The sequence below is a fragment of the Quercus lobata genome, chromosome 2 (genome assembly GCF_001633185.2).
Source record: "Quercus lobata isolate SW786 chromosome 2, ValleyOak3.0 Primary Assembly, whole genome shotgun sequence".
Taxonomy (NCBI): domain Eukaryota; kingdom Viridiplantae; phylum Streptophyta; class Magnoliopsida; order Fagales; family Fagaceae; genus Quercus; species Quercus lobata.
In genome coordinates, this window is record NC_044905.1 from 70,882,227 (window position 1) to 70,909,394 (window position 27,168).

Genomic DNA, 27,168 nt, shown 5'->3' on the forward strand with positions numbered 1-27,168 from the left:
CTAATTTTTATTATCTTTTCTTTCTCTCTCCTGTCTCGTTACTCTGCCTCTCTGTCAACTCTCTTCTCTGAGTTCTCTTTCTTAGAACTCTCTCTCTAACCAGTGAAACCCATGAGTTTTGGTCACCGGAAACACCACCCAGCAAAAGGACTTCCCGATTCCCACCGCAGGTTTGAGTCGTTTGAAACCATCAGTGCTATTTAACGGACTCTCGTCCCTCTCAGATCGGAACCCACGCGGTGGTGATGGTGCTTCAATCTGGTCACCGGTGAAACCCATAAGCTTGGTCATCGGTGTCAGCAACACCACCATGCAAGGGTCTTCTCGATTCCCATCAAGTTTGATGCCATCAACAGACTCTCGCCCCTCTCTCTCTTATCAGAACCCATTTGGTGGTGGTGGTGGTGGTGGTGATGGTGCTTCGATCTAGATCTCTCCATTGTCTTTGCAGTGGCGGCATGGATCTCGGCATGGGCTTTAGATTTCAAATTTGGGCAGTGTTCTTCAGGGGATGATGACCCAATCTCGTGGTGTGGTTTCTTTTTTTTCTTTTTTTTTCCTGGTTTCTATTTTGATGTTTACAATGGGTTCTTGGGTGGTTTTGTATTGATTTTCTGTGTTGTGTTTGGTTGGGATTTTTTCTGGTTTTTGGGGATTTTTGTTGGGTTTTTTTGGAGATTTCAATGGGGTTTACAAGCGGATTAATGGGTTTTGAAAGAGTGATTTTTATGTGCTTTTTTGTAGCATTTTCAGGGGATCTTCAGTGGGATTTTGGTATTGTTCTTTTGGATTCAGAGATTTGGGTTGGGTATTTTCGGTCAAAGAGAGGTTTGAGAGTGAGAGAGACGAGAGAGAATAGAGAGTTTGTATGTTTAGGGGCAAAGTTGTCTTTTTAGAACCAAATTGGTGGGTTTTAAAATGTTCTGGACCTAACTGGTATTATCACAAACCTCAGGGTAGGTTTGTGGAATTTACCCATATATATATATATTTTTGGTGGGGGGGGGGGGGGGGTAAGTAAACACTTTCATGGAGTGCAAGTTTTCAACAATCTATAGTGTGCCATTGCGTTACGCACGTGCGTTCCTGCATCTTGCTGAAAAATAGTGGGTTTTGTGTATTGTTTATAGAATTCGCAAATACTTTTTTCAGAAAAAAAATAAAAATAAAACTCTATCTCACGGTATTATTCACATATTTAAAAATTATTTTGTTATAGTATTTTTAGTTTTCAATTTTCAATAATAAACGATATCTAAACAGACCCTAACTAATATTATAAGTTAATTATTGCGTTATTGACCATTTATTTAGCTTTTAGTAATAAGTGTGTAATAAGACAAACTTTTATTGACGTATTGTGTTTTCCAACAACCATTGCAGCAAGTCTAGAGGCACCAAAATTTTCAGACATCTCTTTTGCCTTTTATGTTGCGGTGGATCCAAGTGAGGCCGAGCGTCAAATGCAAGTGAAACTAAACGAATTATTTTAGGACTACAATTAATTTCACACCAATTTTTATAATTATTTTATGTGGTAAATTATAACTAAATGCTTGTAATTTTTATAGTTTCTTTTTTCACCGTTCACAGTTAGTCACATCGAATAATTGTGAAAATTTGTGTGAAATTAGTTGTGATCCTAGAATTTTTCGAGACTAAAAGCTAAAACAATAGTGAACTCATTCACTCAATTAATGATTAAGTTGTAATTGGTATATAATAAGTTGACGGTTAGTGGTGAACTTAAGTAAAAATGATGAGAAAAATTTTACCTCCAAATCGGCATGGTTGAATTTTCCTTCAACCCATTACTTGATAACTCTCATAACTTTAGAGTATTCCTATAAGGCATTGCAAAATTATGTCATTTTAACACATTAAAAAATATACTTTATTATTTTACCACTACATACTGGATTGAAGACCAAATCCACTCAGAGTTCCTTCCCTATGAGGCTAAGTCCATTCTCAGCTTACCCCTGAGCTCTACCGGTCCAAAGGTTGACACCATAATTTGGACAGGAACGAAAAATGGCCACTACTCAACCAAGTCAGCTTATCATCTTCTTTCTGATGAGGAGTCAGTTGCTGCACCAGGTCCCCCAGATCCAAGGGAACACAAGCAATTTTGGCAAGAACTATGGTCTCTCAATGTTCCAAACAAGATACGCCACTTCATTAGGAGGGCGTGCAATGAATCACTTCCAACGAATATAAACGAAAGGTTGCCCTCAACGGTTTGTGTGAATGTTGCTGCTGTGAAAATGAGGACATTCTACATGTGGTTTGGGGCTGCCGGGGGTAAAAGAAATATGGTGGGAAGTGGAGCGATGCAGAACATTCCTATCTGATTGGTTTGCAAGTTTTCGTGATTTGTTTCAAGGTATTCTACTGCTCAAGTCTCCAAAATTTGCTGAATTGTTTGCTTTCATAGCATGGAGCATATGGTTTAACCGCAATGCTCAGAGAGTGGGAAGCCTCACAATTCCAATATCCAAGATTTATAGAGATGCTGTGGAACGCCTTCAAGAATATCAAATGGTGCAAGACTCCCCCCTGCCATCACCTTCGGTTGCTCATCTGGCTCACTGGCTCCCTCCTTCGCTTCACCAATACAAAGCGAATTGTGATGAGGCAGTTTTTCGTGACATAAATTCTGCAGGTTTGGGAGTGGTGATCTGAGACTCAGCTGGTCTGAGAAGTGCAGCACTCTCAGAAAGAATTTGTTTACCTTCAACAGCGGATGAATTGGAAGCTTTGGCCTGCAAAAGAGCTGTTGCTTTTGCTCTAGAAATTGGACTCCGTGAGGTAGCTTTTGAGGGAGACTCTGAGGTGGTTTTTAAACAACTCAATGCCGAGCCACCTTGCTTGGCCTTTTATGGTCACATTATTGAGGAGTCCCAGATTCTAGCACCAAACTTAAGTTTTGCCTCTCTTTCACATGTCAAACGTAGTGGAAAAGTAGAAACAGATAAATTGGCTAAGTTGGCTAAGCATGTGATTGAACCACATATTTGGTTAGAAGACATCCATATTGATGCAACCAACCTTGTAACTCTTGACAGAAATTTTCCGCCCGTCTAATATAAAGCGCTTTCTGTTTTCTCAATAAAATAATATTATACAACACACTAAAATAATATTTATAACTCATCAAACACAATCTAGGAAAATCGCTATCACAACCACCACAGAGCTGCCAACAACCAATAGCCACCACCACATAACCACCACATCCTCCACAACCTAAAACACAATTCAAAACAAACCCATAGCCCATCTGAACCCACCCACCACCGTCGGAACCAAACCCAACCAGCACCATTTGAACCCACACATTACTGTCTAAACCCACCCATTACCCAACCCACTCATCAAATAATAGCAACAGCCAAAAAAAGAAAAAAAAAACCATTGCTAGAGAGAGAACAGCGGCACAGTGATGCGTCAACTTGGTAAGGTTGAGAGGAAGAGCAGTGAGGGTGAGAGAAGAAAAGATGAGAGGTTGAGAGAGGAGAGGATCGGGGTTTGAGAAAAAAGAGAAGAAAAGATCTGATAGAGATATGAGAGATGAGAGAGAAAATGGAATTAAAAAATCATTAAAATTTTACAATTCTTGTCTGTACACTTCCAAATTTAAGAGTGTACTGTTAATCAATGTCAAATATTTTGGTATTTAGAATATCTCATGGGAGATTTTTTTTGGTGTTTGGTATGTTAAGAGCATCTGCAGCCGGAAATCTCATTCTATCTTATTTTACCATTCTAAAAAGCAACTTTATCAATTATACCATACAATTTTACAACATACCCAACATCCCAACTTTTATTTTCCTATTCTACTCTTTAAAATAATATATCTACCCAATAAAATAATATATCCCAAATCCATATCTATTCTCTCCTTTCTCTCTCCTCTCTCTGATTTTTAACTCTCTTCCTCTGTCTCTCTTCCATTGAAACCACCACCACCTCCACCTCCACCGTCCTACAAAACTCAAACAAACTACCCCTGCTTCACTGCCCATCAACCCACCACTGCCAAAACAAAACTCACAAATGACCAACAAAAACCCAGCAAAATCAGACCCATAAATGAACAATTCGCACCATAAATGAACAAAACCCATAAACCGATCTCTGCGCCGATCTCCACACCCAATACCCAATAGAATAATGGTGTCCAAGATCTGCAAGAGGACCCCACCAACAAAGTGCATCAAAGACTGCCGGATCCTTCCCCGGCGGCACCGCCGGAAAACCCCTGAGAATAAGAACGTAGCGGCGGCGTCTGCCACAGTTTTAGCATCCATCAACAAGTCCATATTCACGTGTCAGCGCCGCCTCATCAGGCTCTTCTCCAAGTTAGCCCGCATCGGCACCCCGAATCGCCACAAGGGCTTCAAGATCCTCAAGAAAATCCCACAAGACGAATCCGAATTCGAACCAGAAACCGAAAACACAGTCCAAAGAACCCTCATTTTCGACAGTAGCGACAACAGGAAAAACAGCATTCTCCCACCGATGATCTTGCCTAAGAGAACGGTGTTTCTTGATTTAGACGAGAAATTGATCCATTCCAAGGCAGACCCACCACCGGAACGTTTCGATTTCGTGGTGAGGCTGAGGATTGAGGGAGAATTCATGAATTTCTACATGCTGAAACGGCCGAGTACACCATGGCTATGGGGTTGAGTCTGAAGAGAGGATAGCTGAATGAGAGAGAAGGAAGATAGAGAAAAGAAAAGGAAATAATGAGAGAGAGAGAGGAGAGAGACAATTAAAAAATAATTTTTAGAAATAAGATTGTGCTACAGTAGCATCTTATTAGTAAGATACTACTGTAGCACAATTGTAAAAATTTTTACAATTCTGAATGTTTACAAGTCCAAATGCTGGGTGTTTTTGGGGCTTTTATGCTAAACCCATCATACATTTGGCATATCCATATCCAGCTGCGGATGCTCTAAATGCCAAATATTTGGCATTTGACACACTTGATGGTAATGCTCTAACCATCCACTTATCTTATAAATCACCATGTGTTGTGTTGAAAGCCTTGAAAGAGATTCTTCCAAATTGATTTGGAGAAAACTTTGTTTAAAATCATGGTGTTCCAATCAAATTAACAACTCAATAAGGTGTAAAATTTGGATATGTCTGTAAGTAGGGAAATTTTTAAGAACTCTCAGAGTATAGAAAAATTGTGTTTTTTCCACTCATATTCATGGTGAATTCTACTATGAATTTAATGAGTGAATCCATCATGAATATAAAAGAAAATTCTTAGGAATTTCTCAGAATATGAAAAAATTGTGTTTTCTTTACTTTTATTCATGATAAGCTCTATTATGAATTTAATGGGTGATTCTATAGTAAAAGAAGGGCATCATTCTCTTAGAAAAGTTAAAACTGAAAACATGCACGCATCCCAATAAATGTAAAAACAAAAAACTGATAAATTGGGACTTGGAAACTCAGATCACACAGCTGTACATTCCCAGGCCTGATTAACAAATTAAACCGCCGAAATGGGCATTGACAATGACGTGTGACATATTAAGATCATGCTAGAAAAACCAAAATATGTAGAGGCAAAGTTAATGGTGGCCCAAAATGAAGTTGGCTATTTGTATCAATTGGCCCAAAGAGTGGAGATTTCAGAAAGTTTTACAAGATTAAAACTGGACCCAATTCTGGGCCTCTAGAAGGACTTCTTTTTTTGGGTAGGCTTGGAAACATTCCCAAGGAGCCTATCTGATGAGCCAATATTAGGTAGGGAACTTAGGTAATTAGATTTGAGATAAATATTCAGTTAGCTCAATAGATAAAAAAATTTTGTTATCAAATAAGAGATCTGAGAATCGAATCTTGCTAATGTACAAAAACCAATTGATTTATTAACTTGATGATAAGAGCAATCATTATCGAGTGGATGTCATAGGTTTAAATCTTATCATATCTATAAAAAAAACATTTGAGATTAACTACCCCCATTAATTCAAATCCAATCAGAGATAATTAAAACAAAAAACAAAATAGTAAGGGTGAAATTGTAATTTACAATTTTACGATTTTTTTCATAATTTATTGAAGTGATACATTCATTAATTTGTATTTGATGGATGAATTCATTGATCACATCTGGTCAATTCAACAAGTTATAATAATAATAAAATATATTCCTAGCATTGCATAAAAAGAAAAGAACAAGAAAGTCCAGGCCGACTCAACAACCACCATGCGTTTAGCCAATGGTGCCTTAGCAATATTGTATCAAACGAATTATTTGACAAACTACAATATATATATTTTAACTTGAACCCATGACAAACCACAAGATTATAATGGACTAAATTCAACAATCTTTCAAAATAAAGTGAAAATTTAAAAACCAAGCCCACTATTGGTGATATCATTATAAAGATTTTCACTTTAGATAAATCAAATGCATAAGTCGAGTGTGAGATTTCATAATAACGGTGCTCCAAACACTTTAGACAAATTCTCAAAATCAAATTACAGGGAAAAGTAAATACACAGTTTCATCACTAGAGTTCTTGATCCTTCTGCAAATTATAATTGATTGAACAAGCTCTCAATTCACTCAAATCTCAATCTTCACGTGGCATCCACATGGTCACTATCTGTCATTGGAAATGGATCGTACTGACCCCACAAAGGCCCCAACAGACCCACAAAATGAGCCATACTTGTGCAGAGTTATGCGTTTGTTTTTATTTGGATTTTAGAATGGTAAGCATGACTGGCTTGACTGCCGAACTCTAAAAGGGGCAATTCTTTCGTTTTATAGCTCCTCGTTGGTTAGCTGAAAATGAGGATGCTTCAACATTTACCTTTGAGCCTATTGGTAGGACACTGATAGATTTGGGCAAGCTTGTTTCACCCATATTTATAAGGGTTAGGACAGCTTGTTTCTATTTTTCTATGGAAGAAAGATGCTGTACGGCTTTAGGATTATTGTTACTTTTATACCAAGGTTCCATAAGTTCTTATCCTGACTGTTTATTATCATTTTCAAAGCTCTACATATGGAAACTATTATGATGTTATTATCATAATAGTTTCCATATGTAGACCTTTGAAAATGATAAATTGTTATATAGCAATACTAGAGGGGGGTAAATTGAAATTTTTACAAAATAAATCCAATAAATTAGGAAATAAAGCAAAAATGAACCTGCTTAAACCTTGAAGTACAATGGATGGCATCAAAAAGAATTTAGTGCCTGAATCATATACTTCATAGAGACTGAATGATACTGCACTTGAATAATTTTCAACACACTTGGATTTGAACCTAAATTCTTAATAGTCTTTTAAAGCTCCTCAAGTAGAGCAATTGTGTGCATCATCTGTCTTCCTATGTTAAGAACAGTAGTACATTTGTACCCGGAACAGAACCCAAAGAAAAATTTCCATTGGGGTTCCATAGATTAGAAGATAAAATACAGGGTTACAAAGTGGATGAAATTATACACAACTACACATTTTGCCCAAGCCTCCATGCTTTCTCTGCAGTGCTACAATAATGGTATTTCATAGTAATAAAAGAGAAGTGCAACATCCACTACATTTTCACAATTTCACAACAAATCTGTTGTTGGTCTTCATTTAGGATTTGTTATGAAAATGTTGTGTCCCTAGCATTTCTCATAACAAAATTGTAGATAAGGGTCTCTAGGATTAAAGATGGCTGTGGCTTTTGCCTCCAAGCCTACCACTGCTTTCTCCTCCTCAGCTCACTCTTAACATCAAAAGATGTTTGTGGGGTATGCTGAGATTTCATTGCAGGCAGTCCTGTCTGGGTGAATCTTCTGCAATCAAATATTGTATGACAATCAAGGCAGTTGAGAAGACAAGCCTATATATCTATTAAATGTCACAATCATGGATGAATCAAGAGTATATTTTCAAACATAAATAACTGAGGATATCAAGGCTGTGTGGCTATTGCTGACATCATTACATGGACAAAAGCAAAATTTTAATTCAAGAAAGGTGCAACAAGAGCTGTGTAAAAGTGATGATTGGGGAAAAGCCTTGGCTGTCCTGGGTCCCAAATGTAATGTATGTGTAGTGAAAAAATTCTGAAACCATGACTCACACAGATCTTATACGCACAATCAACAAATTAAATTCAAATTCCATTCAAGTTTTTCGAAGTCTAGGGACTCGATAGAATCTCAGCCATTGATTATCACTTTACATATGATGACCAGCTTTGCAATGGTTTTAAAAATTATAATTAGCCACTATATATCAGCAATAAACCTTCAAATATATCCACCATCATTGAGATAGCATTAAACAGGGGGAAAAACAGTTAAAAAGATTTGAAAAAAATACTCTACTAGTACCTGATTTTAGTAATGCAAAGTAGCAACAGGATCCTGTTACAGCTCTAGTCCTGAGGCAAATATGAGATGTCTACTACAACAGCTAAGGCAAATACTTAGCAATGGCCAGTTTACCCAACTGAGGCAATCACAATAGAACGAGTGCACACCATAATCTTTTCAGTAAGGACTATCTTTCCCAAAGCATGCCATACCAAAAAATTTTGATAACTCATCCGGTGAATTCAAGGACCATAATGAGTAAAATGTTTTCAAAATTTAATCATCTTTTCAGCAAGCAACATTCGAAAATCTATACATATAGGAAAAACTGCCCATCAGTCACATTAGGCTTGCTAACCAAAATGCTTGTTAGATGTGTGTACAAATTCAAATGTCTATATAAGTCCATCTCAACTAATATGACCATTGGTCATTGAATGTGATTATTTGCATATTAAAGCACACATTTATCAGATGTGACCAACATGAAAGATTCACTAGTATTGCTAATTTAATATCTAAGGGATTGATTATCTTATTAATATGCCCATGCAACTACTCTCAAGTATGAATGTGTATGCACAATATACATAGCACACCAACTTGTGGGTCTCCAAAAACCACTCCAGTTAGTCACATGATTTGATCTTGAAATGAACAGCCAACCACAGTCTTGTATCTTTCTAAATGTTTCTCTCTACCCACATCTATCTCAGGGCCTTCTAGCAGAATTCCAACTTCTTAACAGTCTTAATGAACTGATCCTCGTTCTTTTGCTCTTTAGCAATTCTAAGTCCTTCCTTTAAAGTCCCATCTTCCTTGGAATCTAAGTATACCTATATTTCTGTCTACTAGAACAGCCTGGAGATCTAAGATCAAACCCTCGAAAGAAATATCAAAATGAAGGTAAGTCCGAACTCTACCAAATTTGGAATTACACTAATGTTTTCAATCCTTTAACTCAATCTTTGCCTTCCACTGCTGCAGTTACTGGACTGGCTGCACCATAAATTTCGTCATAACAGCATCGAGCCTTTCAAGGATTTTACAATTGGTATTCAAACTGTCCTCATCAACTTTTTTCTCCCCTTCAAAAAAAAAAAAAAATCCCTGCTGAAGGCATACATCATCATTACATAAATCATCAGAGTAATCAGGTTAATACACAACCATGATAATTGCTTCTGCTACTCAATGTCTTACATTGTGATTATACATTAGAATCTACAGAATTCTTCACAATCTAAAAAGATAATCACAGAAACTACCTAAAACAAGCAAAAGTTAAAAAAATCTGGTGGCCTTTGAGATAGGTGGTCTCAAACAATCAGAACACAAACATTTTCAGTTATTATAGCACTTTAGCAATGAAGTTGGGTGATATCACCAACCTTTTGTGGACACAGGGCCACCTTATTAAGGTTCTCAGTGGTAAGTGATGGGACCACCTTGTTCTACAGTCCACATCATTCAGTGAAGAAAGCACTCAACCCTTAACTCTAACAGGCATACATGTCCAGAATGGAGCAGCCATTAAATTGGTCCACATTCCCCTTTCTAAAGCACAAAAGAAAAAAGAAACAAAAAGGAATACTGATATGTCTTTCTCATAGACAAGTCTTTCTTCCCTAATTATTTTCATGGATATCCTAACTCTTTTTTGGAACTATAATTTCAGGAAACCCTTGCATTTGCCTTACTGCACAGCCATCAATTGATGACCAAGACTTCTACACGAAGCCAAGCTTTGGCTCCACATACAAATCCAGATCCTTAAAGCAACCCAAACAGGAATCTGGAAAATCTTTTTCTGACTCTGACGCCAAGAAAGAGGAAGGAAATTTAGAAGAAGAAACATCTACTGTAATCTCTGAGCTCTTCAATGGCTTTCTCACCATTGGAACCCTTGGTCTGGAACCAATCATGAGTGAGCCAGCTACACCAACATTTGCCATGCCTCTGGAGAGCTTAAATGAGAGCAAAACAGAGGTAACAGAGAATGACTTGAAGCTCATCAACTATGAGCTGGAGAAGTTCCTTGAGGCTGAAACTAAAGAATGGTGCGATGAATCATCAGGACGGAACAGTATTGCTAGCACCATTACACTCAGTGGCAAGCCAATGGATGTGGCTGAAAATGAAGATTATGAGAAAATTTTGGTATGTCCACTGCAAGGATATCTATTTGGCTCTTCAATTGAACTGCCAGAAACAAGAAAAGAAGTAAAGAAAGAGAAGGCATCACTTGCAGAGCTGTTTCATAGGACAAAAATAACAAATGAAGAAAACACAAAGAAAAGTGAGAAAGGGGAGATGCAAGACAAGAAAACGCATAAATCTGCTATGCATCTCATGAAGAAGATGCTAAAGAAGCTCCATGCTTCCTCAAGGAGCTCCATCCCTTCTGCTGCTGGTGATGCAGCTGACTCAGTTTCAACCAAGAAGATACTCCACAAGGTTGGTCTCTTGTTCATAATTCTTCTGAGAACCACTATTGAACATTAGATCCCTCAAGTGAACACGTAATCCTTAGATCAATATCACTCATTGTAATCATCTATTGTCTTATAAGTTGAATATGAGTTCCTAAGCACACTACTAGTGCCAGCTATTTAGGATAAACAGAAGTCAAATAAAAGATTCAGATGATGTGGATTCTCCACCATCCAAGATCCTGTGTCAACCTTTTTCCCCAAGGATTCTTGCTAGCTAGCAAGAGATCCAATGGTGATTGGTGCTTTTAGTGTAACCCAAAACCCAAAAAATGGAAAGAAAGAATACTACTTATAATTCACGCAATTGATGTCAAACTAAAGATTCTTCAGTCAAGGTCAACAGAAATAAATTCAGAGCATAGTTAGCAATGCCAAAGCATGTTATCTACCAATCCTAGCATAGCATCCAAATGGAAAACCTTTAAGCTCTCAAACCAATCCATAACTTTTCTGGATATATCTTCATCAGATAATAACATTTATGAATAATTTGTCATTGAACACAAATTATCACATAGGAGTTAGTGCCTCCACTGTGTTCTAAATGGATCTTATAACAATTGTTCAATAAAGATGTTAGCTTCTTTATGTGTGGCATGCAGGTCATACGTGTGTTCCACAGAAAAATCCATCCTGAAAGCTCTATAGCTGAAAGAGAATTTGTTAATTCCCATAAATATAAGGTCAAAAAAGCTCCCAGTGGTAGCTATAATAATGGAGATCAGATGCACTTGGGTGAAGACAATGATGCCTTTACTCTAGAGCCCATGTCAAAGATAAGCCACCGTTACAAGACCAAACTGAACCCACCCCAAGATGGGCTGCATGACAGTAATCTAAGTGCAAAAGAGCATTGGATCATGACAGATGCAGACTGTAAGTATCAGTTTTTTTTTTGGTTTGGTAAATTACACATGCACCAAGTGGGTTTTGAATCCACAATCTCACCCTCCACCTACAAGTATAAATTAAATGCTATACAAAATAACTAGTATAAACCCCAACATATCATAAAATTCAGGAATTATAACTTCAAAATGTGATTACCTTCTTTATTTGTTTGTTTGTTTTTTTTTTTTTTTTTTTTTTTTTTTTTGGAGAAAAAAAAATGTGTTATCCTCAGTATCAGTTTCTGAGAATGTGCATGTGTGTATATATATATATATATATATATATAAAGGTAAACAGAGTGATGGAGATGTCAATATCATTGTAGACAGGAAATTTGCAAGGTGTAAAATAATTACGGTGATCTTGCCACGAATATTTTGAAAATGCACAAAGTCTTATTTTTGGGGATAAGTAAGTGAAAATGCACAAAGAAAATGATCAATTAATAGTTATATTATCGAAAACAAAAGGCATACAGTTCCATTCTAATAACATTAATTTGTTGATTTTGACATCCATTATTCGTTGAAACTAATGATGTGTCCGGATATCTTGTTATGCTAATAATTGTTGAATTAACTGTAATGTATAAACTATTGGGCATTATATTTGTCATGTAATATAAATCCCACATTAACAAATAAATATAACCTCAACATGTATTACTTTCATCATCAGTTTCTGAGTGAGGAGACACTTCAATCCTATGCTTATGTATATAACAAAACAATGAATTGGAATTTCACAAAGTTATAAATAAAGTGATGGATATGTCAATAATTAATTACTGTTATCTTACCATGAATCTCACAATTTTTTTTTTTTTTCGCCGCGGGGTGGGGGGAGATAAGCAAGTGAAAATGAACAATTAAGAGTTAAAATATCATAAACAAAAGGCATACAGTTCCACTATAATAACATTAATATATTGATTTTGACATCCATTCTACATTGAAATTAATTCCTCCATCCCAAATTGTTAGTCCTATTAAGAAAATCCAACTTTTTAAGGGAATATCATTTAATATCTTGTTTCCTAAATAAAAGGCTTAATATAAATTTATCAAAAAATTGGAATATGAATACTGCTATTATAAAAAACATTTACTGTGTCCCAAGATTGGCGCCAAGCATTTTTGGAGTACTTTCACAAGTCAAATATAAATTTGAACTTATCCTTTTAAGCAAATATAAAAAACCTACTACTACTAAAATACAATCTTTATTGGCGCCGAGAATTTTTAGAGTACTTTCAGTTTCAAATACAAATTCCGACTTATCCTTTTATTCAAATCTGAAAAACCTATTACTACTACAATACAAACTAAACTGTATTGAAGTGTTTATAGTGTGTTTTTTTTTTTTTTTTTTTGGTTTCATTTGGAAGAGAATGGTGTGTACAATGCCAATTTTAAATTATGGATGAGAAGAACATTGGATAACAATGTATAGAAAAAAAGAATATTGTATAACAAGGTATGATAATGTCCTGTGCAATGTAAAACTGTTTCATAATGAAACTAAAAAAGCACCCTATTTTTATTGATTGTTTTGAGCTTCTGTTGATTTTTTTTTTAAATGCTCCCAGAGATAAAGTAGGGGCATAATAGGAAAGTTAGTAAGTTAGTGGCTTTTAAATTTAGAAATAGTACAACATTTTGGGGCATCCCAAAATGTAATATAGGAACAACAATTTGGGACGGAGGGAGTAATAAATTTTTTTTTTGGGGGGGGGGGGGAGAGTAAGCGAAAATGCACAAAAAAAATTAACAATTAAGAGTTATAATGTCATAAACAAAAGGCATACAGTACCAATATAATATCATTAATATATTGATTGGACATCCATTATTTGTTGAAATTAATAATGTTTCTTGATATCTTATTATGCTAATGATTGTTTATTAAAAGTAATGTATAAACTATTTGGCATTATATTTATCATGTGTGCAACTTCATTCCAGAGCATAATTGTGGCAGAAAGATAAAGAGTACTATGATGATTATGTTTACTGATTAATACATCTAACCCATTCCCACTGTTGGTATTGTATTGTAGACTTGGTGTTGGAGCTTTAGTGACTGAATCTGAAAGAAGGTAATATTATGTCATCATCCTCTACAAGTAAAAAGTGTACATTTAGTGTTTAATAGTACATCTTACTATGTTGTGAGTGATTATGTGATGATGGACTTAAGAGAAAGTGAAGGGTCAAGAAGGTGTCTGTCTTATCTTCCTCAGTGTGATAATAAAGCTGTAACTAAGTTTCATACAAGCTTCCTAATAATGCTATTTTGAGTATCTAGAAGTAATACTTTTATCATTAAGAATATCCCAGGATTTATGTAACAAGGCCCTTCCTATATAATTGCCTATTTTCTTCTGTGGAACACCTCATACATTTATTGGACATGATGTTTGCACAGTTAGCCATCTGCATGTGTTCTTGTGTGGAGTCAAACTAGAATTAAAATTTGTTAATGTGAGTGGATTAAAAAAGGTTATAACACGTTTCAGCTTTTGGAGGATAAAGTCTAGGCACCCAATGTCCATGTCAATACACATAGATGCTAATCTGACTTGGTGCAACATAGTTCAATCATTCAAATTGCAAACCAAGAGCCTCCATTCTTAAGTTCATAATTGATCATAAAGTATTGGAAATGAAAGAATCAATGCGGAAGTGCTGGCTTTAATTTCCTGACACAAGTTTCTTTTTCTACTCAAATTTTTTTTTAGTGAATTTTTTTTTTTTTTAAATCCTCAACAATTCATTTCAAGCACTAACATGCTAGGAATATATTCACATGAAGCACTAGGAGCATCAGGGTCAAACCTCACAACATCACAAGTTGATGAAGGCAAAAGCATATTTCCAAACTTAAAGTGGTAGTGGCTCTTCCTTAAGAATTCCACCCATTTTCATGCTCCAGGATCGATCAACTAGAGTTGCTAACTCTCTGAAAGGCACACAGGAAGCTTATAATCAAACAAAAATGCATATAATTAGGAGGAAAACGAGAGGGAAAAAAAAAGCTTGACATAATTTCCTTTTACCAGTTACTTAAGGTATGTTTTAGAATGCTTTGAAACTCATTAATTAATTAATTTATGAAATTAATAATAGGTTAACGAAATACAATAAATTTTAGCCAAATACAATTTTATAATTGGTAGGGGATCTCCCCTCCAACCAACCCCCCCCCCCCCCCCCCCCTCCCCCAACCCCCAACCAAAAAAAGAAAAGTATCTGGCTCTTTCCTATTAGCCATTATAAGATTGTTTTTATTGGTAAGTTACATAAGCACCTAATTTGAAACCATAACCTCCCCCTCCACCCATTCTTGTGAGATAACGAAGTGTATTTGAGCCAAAGCTCATTGTAAGATTAATAATTTTAGGCCAAACTGCAATTTTGGTCATTGTACATTTGTCACATATTCAGTTTCATCCATGTACACTTAATTGTGTCAATTTCATCCTTCAACATTCAAAATCAAGGTTTTCAACTATTAATCATATCACTAAAGTCCCTCAACTTTCAACATCAAGTCAATTTTATCCTTAAAAGGCAATAAACAAGTGAAAACACATGGTTACAAAATCTGATTATGGCTACTACTTTCTCACTATCCTATTCTTTACAACTCCTCAAAAGTACACACCAAAAACAAAAATAAGGATATATGCATGTTTATGTCTAGAATCTAAAAGGTTTCGTAGTAAACAGCTGATCTTGTAAACTATATGTCCAAGGCTGTAGGTTATAGGTAAAAACCATGATTGAACACATTTAACTTATAAATCTTTCTGTGGGATGACTACAATTCACAATGCATTTGTCTTTCATAAGTCCAATATAGGCAACACGCTGTTTTGAGTAGAAACAGTAGTAACACAAATGAAAACAGAAGAACAATGGTAAAGGGTAAAAAATATAGAGGAAGGAAAGGGAAAGACAGACTTGAGGTCATGGCTGACAGCTAGTATAGTTAATTCTTTCTTTAGATGCTTCAAAAGCTTCACAACATCCGCCCGTGCCTTCCAATCTAATCAATGAACATTAACACAATTTGAAAATAACATTGCAGCAGTATTGTAGAAAACAAAGAATGATAAAGATCAGAAGGAAGCAAGAGGATCAATATAATAAACTTGTAAAAGATTCCCAGCAAAAGTTTTATATGGAAGCCGTTGGCAAGTCAAAATAACAAATCCTAAAATTTAGAAGCCACCGGTTCAACTGTAACTGAAACTTACCTATCATTAAGCCAAGTTGTTTCAGAATTTTATTTAAATAAAAAGGGATTAGAAATAGTTGCCAACCATATGAATTTGATTAATTCAATACAAAAAGCAGGTCTTCTTAACTATCAGCAGTAAAAAATGTTCTGCAAGCATTTTAGTACGAGAGATTTCAGAGAATTACAGGGATAAAGAATGCATGATTGTTGGATAATCTCTTATGAAATCCATATATATGTAAACCATGGTCCTATTTGCATAAAGTTGGAAGACAACCAACGACGTAGAATTAAAGGGGACCAAATGCATATTCATACCAAGACCAGCAAGGGGCTCATCCAGTATCAATAAATCTGGGATTTGTACCTAAAGAATAAAATCAACAAAAAATAATAGGTCAATTCATACCACAACTACAAGCAGTGATGTAAAAGATTTATCTCATGAAACCAAGGCCAAATTGGCCAACAAGTGTTTGCATTTATGTGTCCATGCATGTTTCTGATTGGGTGTGTTTATAGCAATTATCTAGGGTCTTACGAGTTGAATTGCCAAGGCAAGCCGGCGTTTATAACCACCACTAAGAGTATGAGGATCTTTATCCAAGGATATCCCATTTAAACCAACCTGCAGTCATCAAAGAGTTTAATTTGGAATATACAGGATATTATAACCAAGACCTAGAAACAATGAACATCAAATATATAAGGGCTCAATAAGTAGGAGAAAATTAGTTTATATTCAGAGCACACAAATACCCAATTAATTGCTCTTTGGAGTCTCAAAGCAAGATGCTCCTTGAATTGGAGGTCACCCCTTTGCCTTGGCCACCCAAATGTAACTTCCTCCAGCACGTTATCTGCCATGAAGTACCTAGCTTGCAAGATAACATGCTCTTAAGGTCTAAATAAAAAGAAATCCAATAAAAATGCCAATAGATAATAGGGAAGTACAAGTGCAATTTTGTAATCTATGAAACAAGAAGCTAAAAGAAATGCACCAGCAACAACACATACAAAAACAAAGTACAAAGACCATGCAAAATCATATTAGACAAAAGGAAACAAGTTAGAAATGCAGTACGTTTTTGGATGGATTCCATTGATTTTATCAATTTTGATGAAGTGGAGCATCAAAATTCTTTTAATGAGCAAAGGAAAACAACTTTTCTTCCCTTCAATTAGTAATAAATACCTTTCAGGAAACTGAAAGACAATGCCAACTCTCTCTGGGGTTAACAGTTCAGGAGATTGATTTGGATTGCCATCATTCCCATATCTTTGAATATGAATGGAACCTGAAGTTGGTTTACTCAGCCCTGCAAGAAGCTGCGAGATGGAAAGAAAATGAAATTGACACAATTTATTGAATAAAAAGGGGGAAGGATTATATAAATAGTAAGATCTCTGTTTTTTTTGGGAACTTAAAGCACACTAACAGAAACACACATTCACGAAAGAGGTATACCTGCAACAAAGTAGTTTTACCACTTCCACTCCGGCCAAATATTAAACCAAAACTGCAGCAATTGACTTGAATAAGTTATCCCAAGAATGCAAGGTACTACTTGTTAGAAATTCTAAGCTGCCCATGACAAAGATGTTGAAGTCTGTGATTAGTACAGTACAATTGATGAGAATATGACTAGGAGAGAGGTTCCCCCACTTAGTATGGCTCTGACCTCACAAATTTATCAAATTCTATGGGGTGGTCAGAAGAAAATATGGAAAACTATTAACAAAAAAAAATCTGGTGACAGATCTGATGGAAAAGATTATAGAATGATACCTTACCCAAGAAAGTCCTAGAGAAACAATTGAAAGGAAGATCCCAAACATCGAACAATGTGCTTTGGACAGTATTCAACAAAACAGAAACAAAGTACCTTTTTTCAGGAAGTGTAAAATTAACAGACTTTAGAAGGCTCATCTCGGTCCCTGGTGGTCGATAGCTAACATCCCTAACCTTAAAGAGAGAGAGAAAAAAAATATTTATTGTATCCATAACTTCCTGCACTTTCACTTCAAAATTCAAATTCTAGCAAACATGAAACTGATATTTACTGGCAAAGCATGCAACTGAATACTTAAGACCATGAAAGCATCTTTTCACCCATAAAGGTAAAATCCTGTATCTGCAGAATGCAAGAAACAGATACACTGCTAATTCCTAAATCAATGCATCCAGAAAATTTTTTAGAGCACTTTGGTTCAAAATATTGGAGAAAGTAAGGGCCCGAGAGTTCATTCTAAATTGAACTGACATGAAGAATCTAAACATGACACTTACTACCTTTATAATTTTGAAGGGCTCCATTTGAGGCAAACAAATCCACCTTTTGGTAAGACCTCAAAAAAAATGCAAGTTTGTATCAATGCAAAATTTTCATTTTCAGACAAATGTATGTTTAATCGCCTGAACCAAAAGTTGGAAGAACAAGCATGAGGTGCCACATTAAGAAATCCCATATTAATAAGAATTTTAACGATAAAATCCAAATTTGTTTTCTCAAATGCACTCTACTTTTCAGGAACTCTCCAAGGATTCCATTAACTACGTCTCCTAAAATCCCGGCATGACAGTCATTTTGTTTTTCATTGTGCTAATGGGTACTACAAAATCCTTACAAACTGACACTAATCACACTAGTTGCCATGCTGTAAGCCTTTTTGTATTAGAATCAGTATTACTTTTTAGCATTTTCCCCGAATGAAAATGCCGAGTATCTCCGTTTGTTTCAACATTAATGTTTTCTAAAAAAAAGAGTCATTTTCCAAAAAGTATTTGTTTGGAAAACTATCTCATTTTACTATGTTTGGTTGTAACCTCAAAATGAGATAGAGTTGTTTTTGCCTCTTAACTTCCTTTATTTAGCGCAGCTTGAGATAAAGTTGTCGGAAAATTTTAGCAAACACACAGGAAAACGCAAAAAACTAATAAGTGAAATAACCATATTGTTACCCTTATATTTGTCAATACATGTGGACAAAATAACATATAACAGCGACAATTTTCATGAGCCCAAGGTGGACTAGTAAAAGTTTCACCATAAAAATCACGCAAATTACATACATTGCCACTGTCAATGATTTTTCAAACAAGAACTAAATTGCTAACCACACAATAACAGTAGTAAGAGAGAGAGAGAGAGAGGGAGAGAGAGGAAGCTCACTTCAAAGCAGGAGTAATCACATTTAACACTGGAAGGCCGAGGTGTTCGGAAATTCAAACAGCTAGAAAATTGTTGCAGATAGAAATTCGTTGAAATCAAATTCACAGAGAAATTGAAATCATGCGGAAAATGAAAGAGATTTTAGTGCGAAGAAGGAATTGGAAAAGTGATTACCTGGATGATGAGGATTTTGATGAGAAGGATTTTGGTGTGATTAGGAGTGGCGGTGACTCCAGAGCTCCCCAGCTACTGAGTTTGAGAGCCATCCAGGCACAGATATTGAATCAGTTGGGCTTCCAGATTTTGTTTATATACCTTATCGTTGTCCATTATTTGGGCCTTTCGAGATTCGGCTTGCTTTGTCAAGGGGCCTCAAGGCCCATGGGCTGTGGCCATGGGACCCTTTTCTTTTGGTGTAGTGATTTTTTTTTTTTTTCCTTTTAATAATTTGATGGTTCATGGTTACAACGTGAGAAATGAATTTAAATTTAGATTTTTGGTTAAAAACATTATGATATAAGGATATCAGTTAAGTTACAAGACTCTTAGCAGTAATTGAATATATATTAGTAGAGATTAAATTTCTATACGAATGTGGTGTAGAACTTTTACACCCTTCAATCCTAATTTGCCATATCAATATATCAAAATAAGCATAACATCTTTCAAAAAAAAAAAAAAAACAAGCGTATTCACACTCAATCAATTATAATATCTATATTAAAATCCAATCCAACTAGGAGTATATTGAAATATTATTAGGTATGGTAAAATATATTAAATTTTATATAAAAAAAAATTGATATGTCAATAACTCAATATCTTATAAAACATAGATTTTATGCTCATTCTTACCAAATTTGGATTCATATTAATAATATGAGGGTCAGTAATTTTTATTTTAATGAGTTTCGTTTCATTGCTTTTTTTTTTTTTTTTTTTGTGAGATAGCTCACTTTCATTGACTTATTAGAGTGTGTTTAGAACTTTCTCAGACTACTTTTTTTTTTCTTTTATTTAATAAATACAGCATCATTAAGAATTCTAAAAACTATAGTATTTAACAACTCAAAATACTAATGTATTTATTTTAAGAATTGGGTTCAAGTTACATCAAGTGTAACTTTAAGCGATATTATATCACTTAATAATTTATTATTAGATGCGAATTTGGACAAATCTACCATTGGATTACATTATATTCATATACTTTCCATACTTGCAAAATTTCACGGTGATCAAAGATTAATAGTTATTTTATCAATCAGTTGTTTAAATTCAAATTTTTGTAGTTTAAAATAATTCATAAAAGATGAGTTTATAAATCACAAGGTATATAACATCTGATTAGCATGAAAATTGACATGCATGTTAAACATATATAGAACATGTAATTTAACGGTGAGATTCTTAAAATATGAATTTAATAACTAATTATTGAATGGTGTAACATTACTTAGAATTACATCATGTGTAACTTGAACCTAACTCTTATTTTAATATTCCACTTTATAATTCCCTTTTTATATTTTTAATACTTCATTAAAATATCATTTCTTTATTATTTTTTTAATTCTTTTTTGTTCACCATCTGCATCTTTTCCTCTCTCATTATCTGTGTATCTTTCTTCTCCCACCACTCACGCCGCCGCCACCCCCCACCATCTTATCCACTGAAAAACCAAAACCCAAGCCACCACCCACTGCAAAACCGAAACCACCAAAACCCAAACCACTAAAATCAAAACCCACAGCAAAATCGTAACCATCGAACCCCAACCCACTGGAAAACCCAAACCACCGACATCGAAACCCATAGCAAATCAGTAACCACTGAAACCCAACCCATAGCAAAACTGATACCACCGAAATCGAAACCCACAGCAAAAATGTAACCACCGAAATCCAAGCCACCACCTACCACCCACCTTTCAAACCCACATCATGAACCCAGAAAACTACACCCAAACCCGGGGCGGTGCTAAAGCAAATTCAGAAATGAACCCCTGGCTTCAAAATAAAAAGCTATATATATAAAATATATATTTTTGTTTTTGTTAGCTTAATACTTTAATTTATTTTTAAAAATATATTTTTGCACACTCTCTCTTAAGTTTTGTACAGTACTATGCACGGTTAAATAAAAGAATTATATATATATATTTGATAATACAATTAAATTTAATAACAAATAAAATAGTAAAAATATTTTAAAGACTACGGCAAATTTTAAATTTCTAAAAGCTTTTAGTAGTAAATGAATTGGGCTTTGCACAGTTTTGGTCATAAACTTATAACATGAATAATTTTATTGAGAAATACTAATTAATGATTGATGAGAAATGCTATACCCGATCAGATTAAGAGATAACTTTTACTTATTCAAATACCAATTATGGTGAAATAGGGTGAGGAACAACAAATAATAATTGTAACATACCGGCATAATAACATTTATATTTAATTATAATGAAGCGCTTGCATATCAAAGTATCAAATTAATATCAACACTAAACATGCTAAGATGTTTATGTTAATTAATGTAAATAAGCATAAAATTAATATCAACATCTAACACCCTACTATTGCATGAATTATGATTAAAATTGACCTAATATTTTTACTTTAACTCCAAGCAATCATCCCAAATTTACAAATTAAAACTACCTAAAATTATAAGATAAAAAAAATTGAAAGAGAATTCACAATAACACACACATAAATATATCGACACAAAGAAACTCTGAATTAAATAATTACAAAGAATATTAATTTCTAAACATTAAAAAAATTTGGAATTAGAGTTAAAGTAAAGATACTCACAAGAAAATTGAATTAACTTTGATAGCAAGGAGGAAGCAGCGAAGTCATGGAGATTTCACATCACCTTAAATATCCATTGTTTTTACATCACCCTCTTTATATTTAATCAATTTTTTGTCTCCATTCTCTGTGGAGTGATGTTCATTATTATAGTTTTGGATGCTCAAATCTTGGTCTCACGGCTACCTGTGGGATCTAAACATATTGGAAAAACAGATCTTTCAAAAAGTGAATAAGATTTTTGTTAAAATTAATTTTTTTAGTTTTCATGGAAGATATACAATTGATTCTGAAGACCATAATAAGCATATAAATTAGATCAAAGTTAACAAAAATAACTTAAACAAAAGGCCACCCGCACACAAAACATATTCAATTTGATGAAAAAAAGATAAAGAAGGGAATTTTATGAAAAAACAAAAGAAGAAGGCAAATACATACATGCAAGTTTCATAGGTAAGGTAAGTATGAGAAGGAAAGAATACATCAAGAAATCGTACGGTAGGAAAAGGGAAAAATATACCAAACAGTATATATACCCCCACTTTTATATTAAATAATTTTTAAGTTGTGAAGAAGTTGATAACTTAATAAGAACAGCAAGTAAAATGAGTTTACGTAATTAAGAAGTTTATGAAGTTTATGTTTGTGGGGCCTGAAAACTGGAATCCCGGGCCACTTCACATTAAGGGCCCAAAGCCCAGGCCGAGGAGTCCTATCTTCAGGGACACATAATAAAAGCTCCTTAAAAGGCCCAAGGGTGTGGCCGAGGACGACTCTATGCCCGACATCTCGCAAAATGCCCAAAGGAAAGGACAGATTCAGCACAGGAGCAGCACAGGGGAAAAGGCTGCCAACACCTTAATGTGGAGCCCATCGCCTGACAAACCCATACTCACACCCTGCTATCCAGCTCTTCCCCAACCACTCCGACGTGAGGGTTGATAAGACGAGTAACCACCCCAAGTAAGGAGAAACTGACACGTATCTGAGGAACGGGAGAAAATACCAATATAAAAGGAGGGGGGATGCCCAAAAGGAGGGGGGCTGGCAGACACTACTACCAATGGGGAAGGAGGAGACGCTACTCGGACTAAGTCCGAGGAGACGGACCTTTCAAACCCCATCCATGTAAGATAGGATCCTTCAGGCCAAATTCACCTACGCATGGGTCTCCATGAAAATCCGGATCAAACTACCGCCCAGCGCCCAATGTCATGCCTTTCTAAACCCACTCTCTACAAATCATATTGTTTGGGCCCTTTACACACTAGCCCAACACCATCCTTGGGTCGTGAAAATCGTGTCCTTACAATGTTAATTACATATATATATATATATATATATATATTTTTTTTTACTTTATCCCAAAAAAATAGTTAATGTTATTAGATTGTTATTAGATTTTTTTTTTTTTTTTTTTTTTAAGTTTACGTTAAAGTTAATAAATATTAGCTTTTTTTTTATTTATTCCAAAAGAAGAAAATTTTGAGAAGAAAAAATAATACTTTTAAATTTTTTACTTTATTATTAGGAAATAGATGATGTAGGATAACTGTTTATTCCAAAAAATAAATAAATAAATACTAACGTAAGCTAGTAAAATTGTTACTTTATCTATATATATATATTAAAAAAAAAAAGAAAAAAAAAGTTCATTAGAACACTTATTGTTACTTTATCCAAAGAAGTTGATAAAGATAAAAAAAAAATAAAAAAAATAAAAAAAAAATTTATCTAAAAACTTAAGTGAATGAATTTATTGAAAAATCTAAAAATATTTTTGCAATTTGGTGAAACCACGGTTTAATTAAAAATCATATGTAACTTAAATAAAAGATAACGACAACTAAGTTTTTGTATTTATCTAAAAAATTGATAGAGATGTATAGAAAAAAATCGATAAGAACAACTATAATTTTGTGTCTATCCATAAGTTGTTTTAAAAAAAAAAAAAATTTAAAGGTTGATATTAGTAGTTGTATACGCGCATTAAATTAACGTTGATATGAACTATTAGTGTGAAACCAAAATTCTAATCCCCTAGAATGCTAGAACTCATAAATCTCCTATTGCTAATTAAATAAATCACTTAGAAATTATAGATAAATCAATAATAAAAATATTAGATGAAGAATTTTTGGATTGTATTCAAATTGAAATTTTTATCAACTTAGAAATTATAGGAGAAGAGGATAAGAACAAAATATATATATATATATATATATTTTAAAAATCTAATAAAAAATTTATAGAAAAAATAATTAGATTATTATTTTTCATTTTATAGATAAATATAATTTACTTACTTATATATCATGTTTACACATGCATAATAGTTGGTGATCCATTTGAGTTGTGCATCTAATGGAGCTGCAATATAATGATATTGTAGGACTAAGAGTGAAAGCATGTTTGTGTGAGCACACTTTGGAATAAATTTTAATTTCATGCATGTTTTCTTCTAAAAAAAAAATTCATATATGCTTGCAAGGGTTACATATATACCAATCCGGTAAAAATGGAAGCTTCATCTTTTAAATAAAGAACTAATGTAATGCTCAAGGAAAGTACCTGAAAAGGTCAAAAGAATCAATAGAGTATAGAAGAAACGATCGAGAAGAAAAAGAAAATATATTATACTCATAATATGCACAACTTCTAATTTAATTGAGAAAAATATAAATAAATAAATAAAATTTTGACACTAAGAAAATATAAACTTAGCTATCAAAAATAATTAATTTTAAAATTGTACTGTTGTACTAACATTTTCCTTAAATTTAAAACCCCTACACCTTTGAAGAGTTGTAGAAGACAACCATATATAGTTTATCTATGACATTCAAACATTAATTGTCTACATTTAGAAGTTTATAGACATATAATGTTGTTACTAAAAAAAAAAGGAGAAAAAAAAAAAAAAAAAAGGCATACCATATATTTCAAAAGAAAGAATTGCATACTCGTATATTATATATAACATATATTTCTAATAATGGCCTCCACAAATATATCCAAAAAAATAATATATTTTCTCCCTCTTGCATAAAAATTTCTGTTGAACAATTAATTAAAATATTTTCTCTTGATATAATGTGTCAAATCTAAAAAATATATTAATCAATATTAGGTTTGCCCATTTTTTTCCCACCACCTCTATCTTTTAGTGTATTGGCTTCAGTAATTTTTGTTAGTTATGAAGATAGTAATGTATTATGTAGAATCAAATTTTTTATGTTAGATATGAAAATAGCAATGTATTATGTAGAATCAAAATTACCTGTTAGGTTTTTTTTTTTGTCGGCAAGATAGTCCAACTCATGGACGTTGAAGTACCTTTCTTATATGAAAAAAAAAAAAAAAAAAAAAAAAAAAAAAAAAAAGAAAATACATACCTCTAACATTGAATATGTGGACAGAGGTAGGAGTTATTTTTACAATTGCGCAGTGCCACAATGAGAATCACGAGGCTATCCATTGCCACAGCGAGTTTGTCCCACAAAAGCACTTGTTCTTCCCTGTACGTTACAAAAAGATCAATGAAGTTATACCGAATATTCAACACTGAAAAATAAAATTTTTTTTTAAAAAAAGAAAAAAGTGGAAGGGTTGAAAGGAGGCAAGGAATGTATAAAATTTTCTATTTAGGAATTATAAGAGAATGATAATTAATGGTGGAGAGAGAGTTGATAAAAAGATATAAAGGTGAAGTTTAGAGTTTATATATAAAAAAAAAAAAATATATATATATATATATATATTAAAAGAAAGCTGAAGTAGCCATGTGACAGTGAAAATTAATAAGAAGTTGATAGACTTCAATAGATGAACTTTTTATCCATCTATCAAAAAAACCTTCTATCCTTTACTAAAAAAAAGCATAATAGATTAACCAAAATAGGAGGAAAAGTGAAGAGAAAAAAGAAAAGAAAAGTATTAGAAATGAAAAAACGTGAAGGAAAAAATAATTACAGAAAAATATTAGAAATTGATTTTTTTTGTTAATCTTCAATATAATTGATTAGTTGTAATACACTATTAGGCATTTGTGTCTATCCAAAGTGTTATTTTCCCTTAAGAGAAGTCTATCCAAAGAAGAGATTGACATATTATTAAGTTTTTGAGTTCACCAAACTTTATTCAAAGAGGTGATAAAGTAGTAGACAAAATTCTGATAATAACAAATAATTTGCCCAAGATGCACACTTTAATTAAAAAGTATATGTAACTTAAACAAAAGATAACAACTGTAGGGACATGTTTTGCAGCCCAAGCCCAAGATGTATGGGATTTTGGCCTAATGAATCCAGTACAATAAATTTGTAGAGAGTGGGTCGAATGACAACGGCTTATTCAAAGAGGTGATAAAGTAGTAGACAAAATTCTAATAATAACAAATAATTTGCCCAAGATGCACACTTTAATTAAAAAGTATATGTAACTTAAACAAAAGATAACAACTGTAGGGACATGTTTTGCAGCCCAAGCTCTAGATGTATGAGATTTTGGCCTAATAAGCCCAGTACAATAAATTTGTAGAGAGTGGATCGAAGAACTAAACCTTAATGAATTTGACAACAGCTAGTATGGATTTAAAAGATGATCAAGTAAGAAAAAAGAAAATAGATCTGAATGAATTCACTGTCCGAGGAGGTATTTTGTCATACAAATCAATAACAGTTGGGTACAGGTATAATTTTGATTACTACAGTATTCTTTCTTTATTTTTCCAATCCCTTCCTCATGGAAAGTCCCTTACATTTTATAGTTCTCTTTAGATCATCTTGATCCTACACTTTGCTGGTCATCTGAGCCTTTATTTGAGTACCTGTCCCATCAGACATCCTTTTTGGCTTTCTGTGAGTTGTGGTAGTTAAGGCAGTACTGTTCAGGGGTCTTCTCCACATAAATGAGGCAAAAAAAGTAGCTACAGTGCATTCAATGCGGTGGTAGCAGTTTTTCCTTATATATTTTTGGGTTCCCCTCCTTTTCGTATATTCATGATGCACGTCCCTATCAATGGAGTTTCTTGGAAGGTCATCCTGATTGTTGGAATACATATCTGAGTTGTACTTATCGTATTCGAGGAGTTATTCCTCCTTGGACCGACTTCCCATTCGTATCTTGCTCATTAAATTCTTAGCCTAAATCATTCATTACCATTTGTTCCTC

General features: G+C 33.9%; 3 protein-coding genes across 3 annotated transcripts; 2 read left to right on the top strand and 1 right to left on the bottom strand.

Moving 5' to 3' along the window:
• Positions 1–3,928: 3,928 nt before the first annotated feature.
• LOC115978267 lies at positions 3,929–4,881 on the top strand. The gene has a single exon (XM_031100291.1). It carries the CDS (start codon positions 4,180–4,182, stop codon positions 4,696–4,698), a length of 519 nt encoding a protein of 172 aa, XP_030956151.1. The 5' UTR covers positions 3,929–4,179; the 3' UTR covers positions 4,699–4,881.
• A 2,549-nt stretch (positions 4,882–7,430) lies between these two features.
• On the bottom strand, positions 7,431–19,434 carry LOC115976412 (ABC transporter I family member 11, chloroplastic). Its single transcript, XM_031097677.1, has 11 exons — positions 19,345–19,434; positions 19,171–19,231; positions 17,884–17,963; positions 17,466–17,517; positions 17,193–17,326; positions 16,757–16,871; positions 16,539–16,625; positions 16,316–16,364; positions 15,718–15,802; positions 14,590–14,713; positions 7,431–7,841 (listed from the first exon to the last, which is right to left on the bottom strand). The coding sequence occupies exons 3-10, from the start codon at positions 17,925–17,927 to the stop codon at positions 14,635–14,637; spliced, it is 645 nt and encodes a 214-aa protein (XP_030953537.1). The 5' UTR covers positions 17,928–17,963; positions 19,171–19,231; positions 19,345–19,434; the 3' UTR covers positions 7,431–7,841; positions 14,590–14,634.
• On the top strand, positions 8,385–14,237 carry LOC115976413 (protein LAZY 1-like). Its single transcript, XM_031097678.1, has 3 exons — positions 8,385–10,823; positions 11,464–11,737; positions 13,812–14,237. Exons 1-3 carry the CDS (start codon positions 10,290–10,292, stop codon positions 13,829–13,831), a joined length of 828 nt encoding a protein of 275 aa, XP_030953538.1. The 5' UTR covers positions 8,385–10,289; the 3' UTR covers positions 13,832–14,237.
• Positions 19,435–27,168: the final 7,734 nt, after the last annotated feature.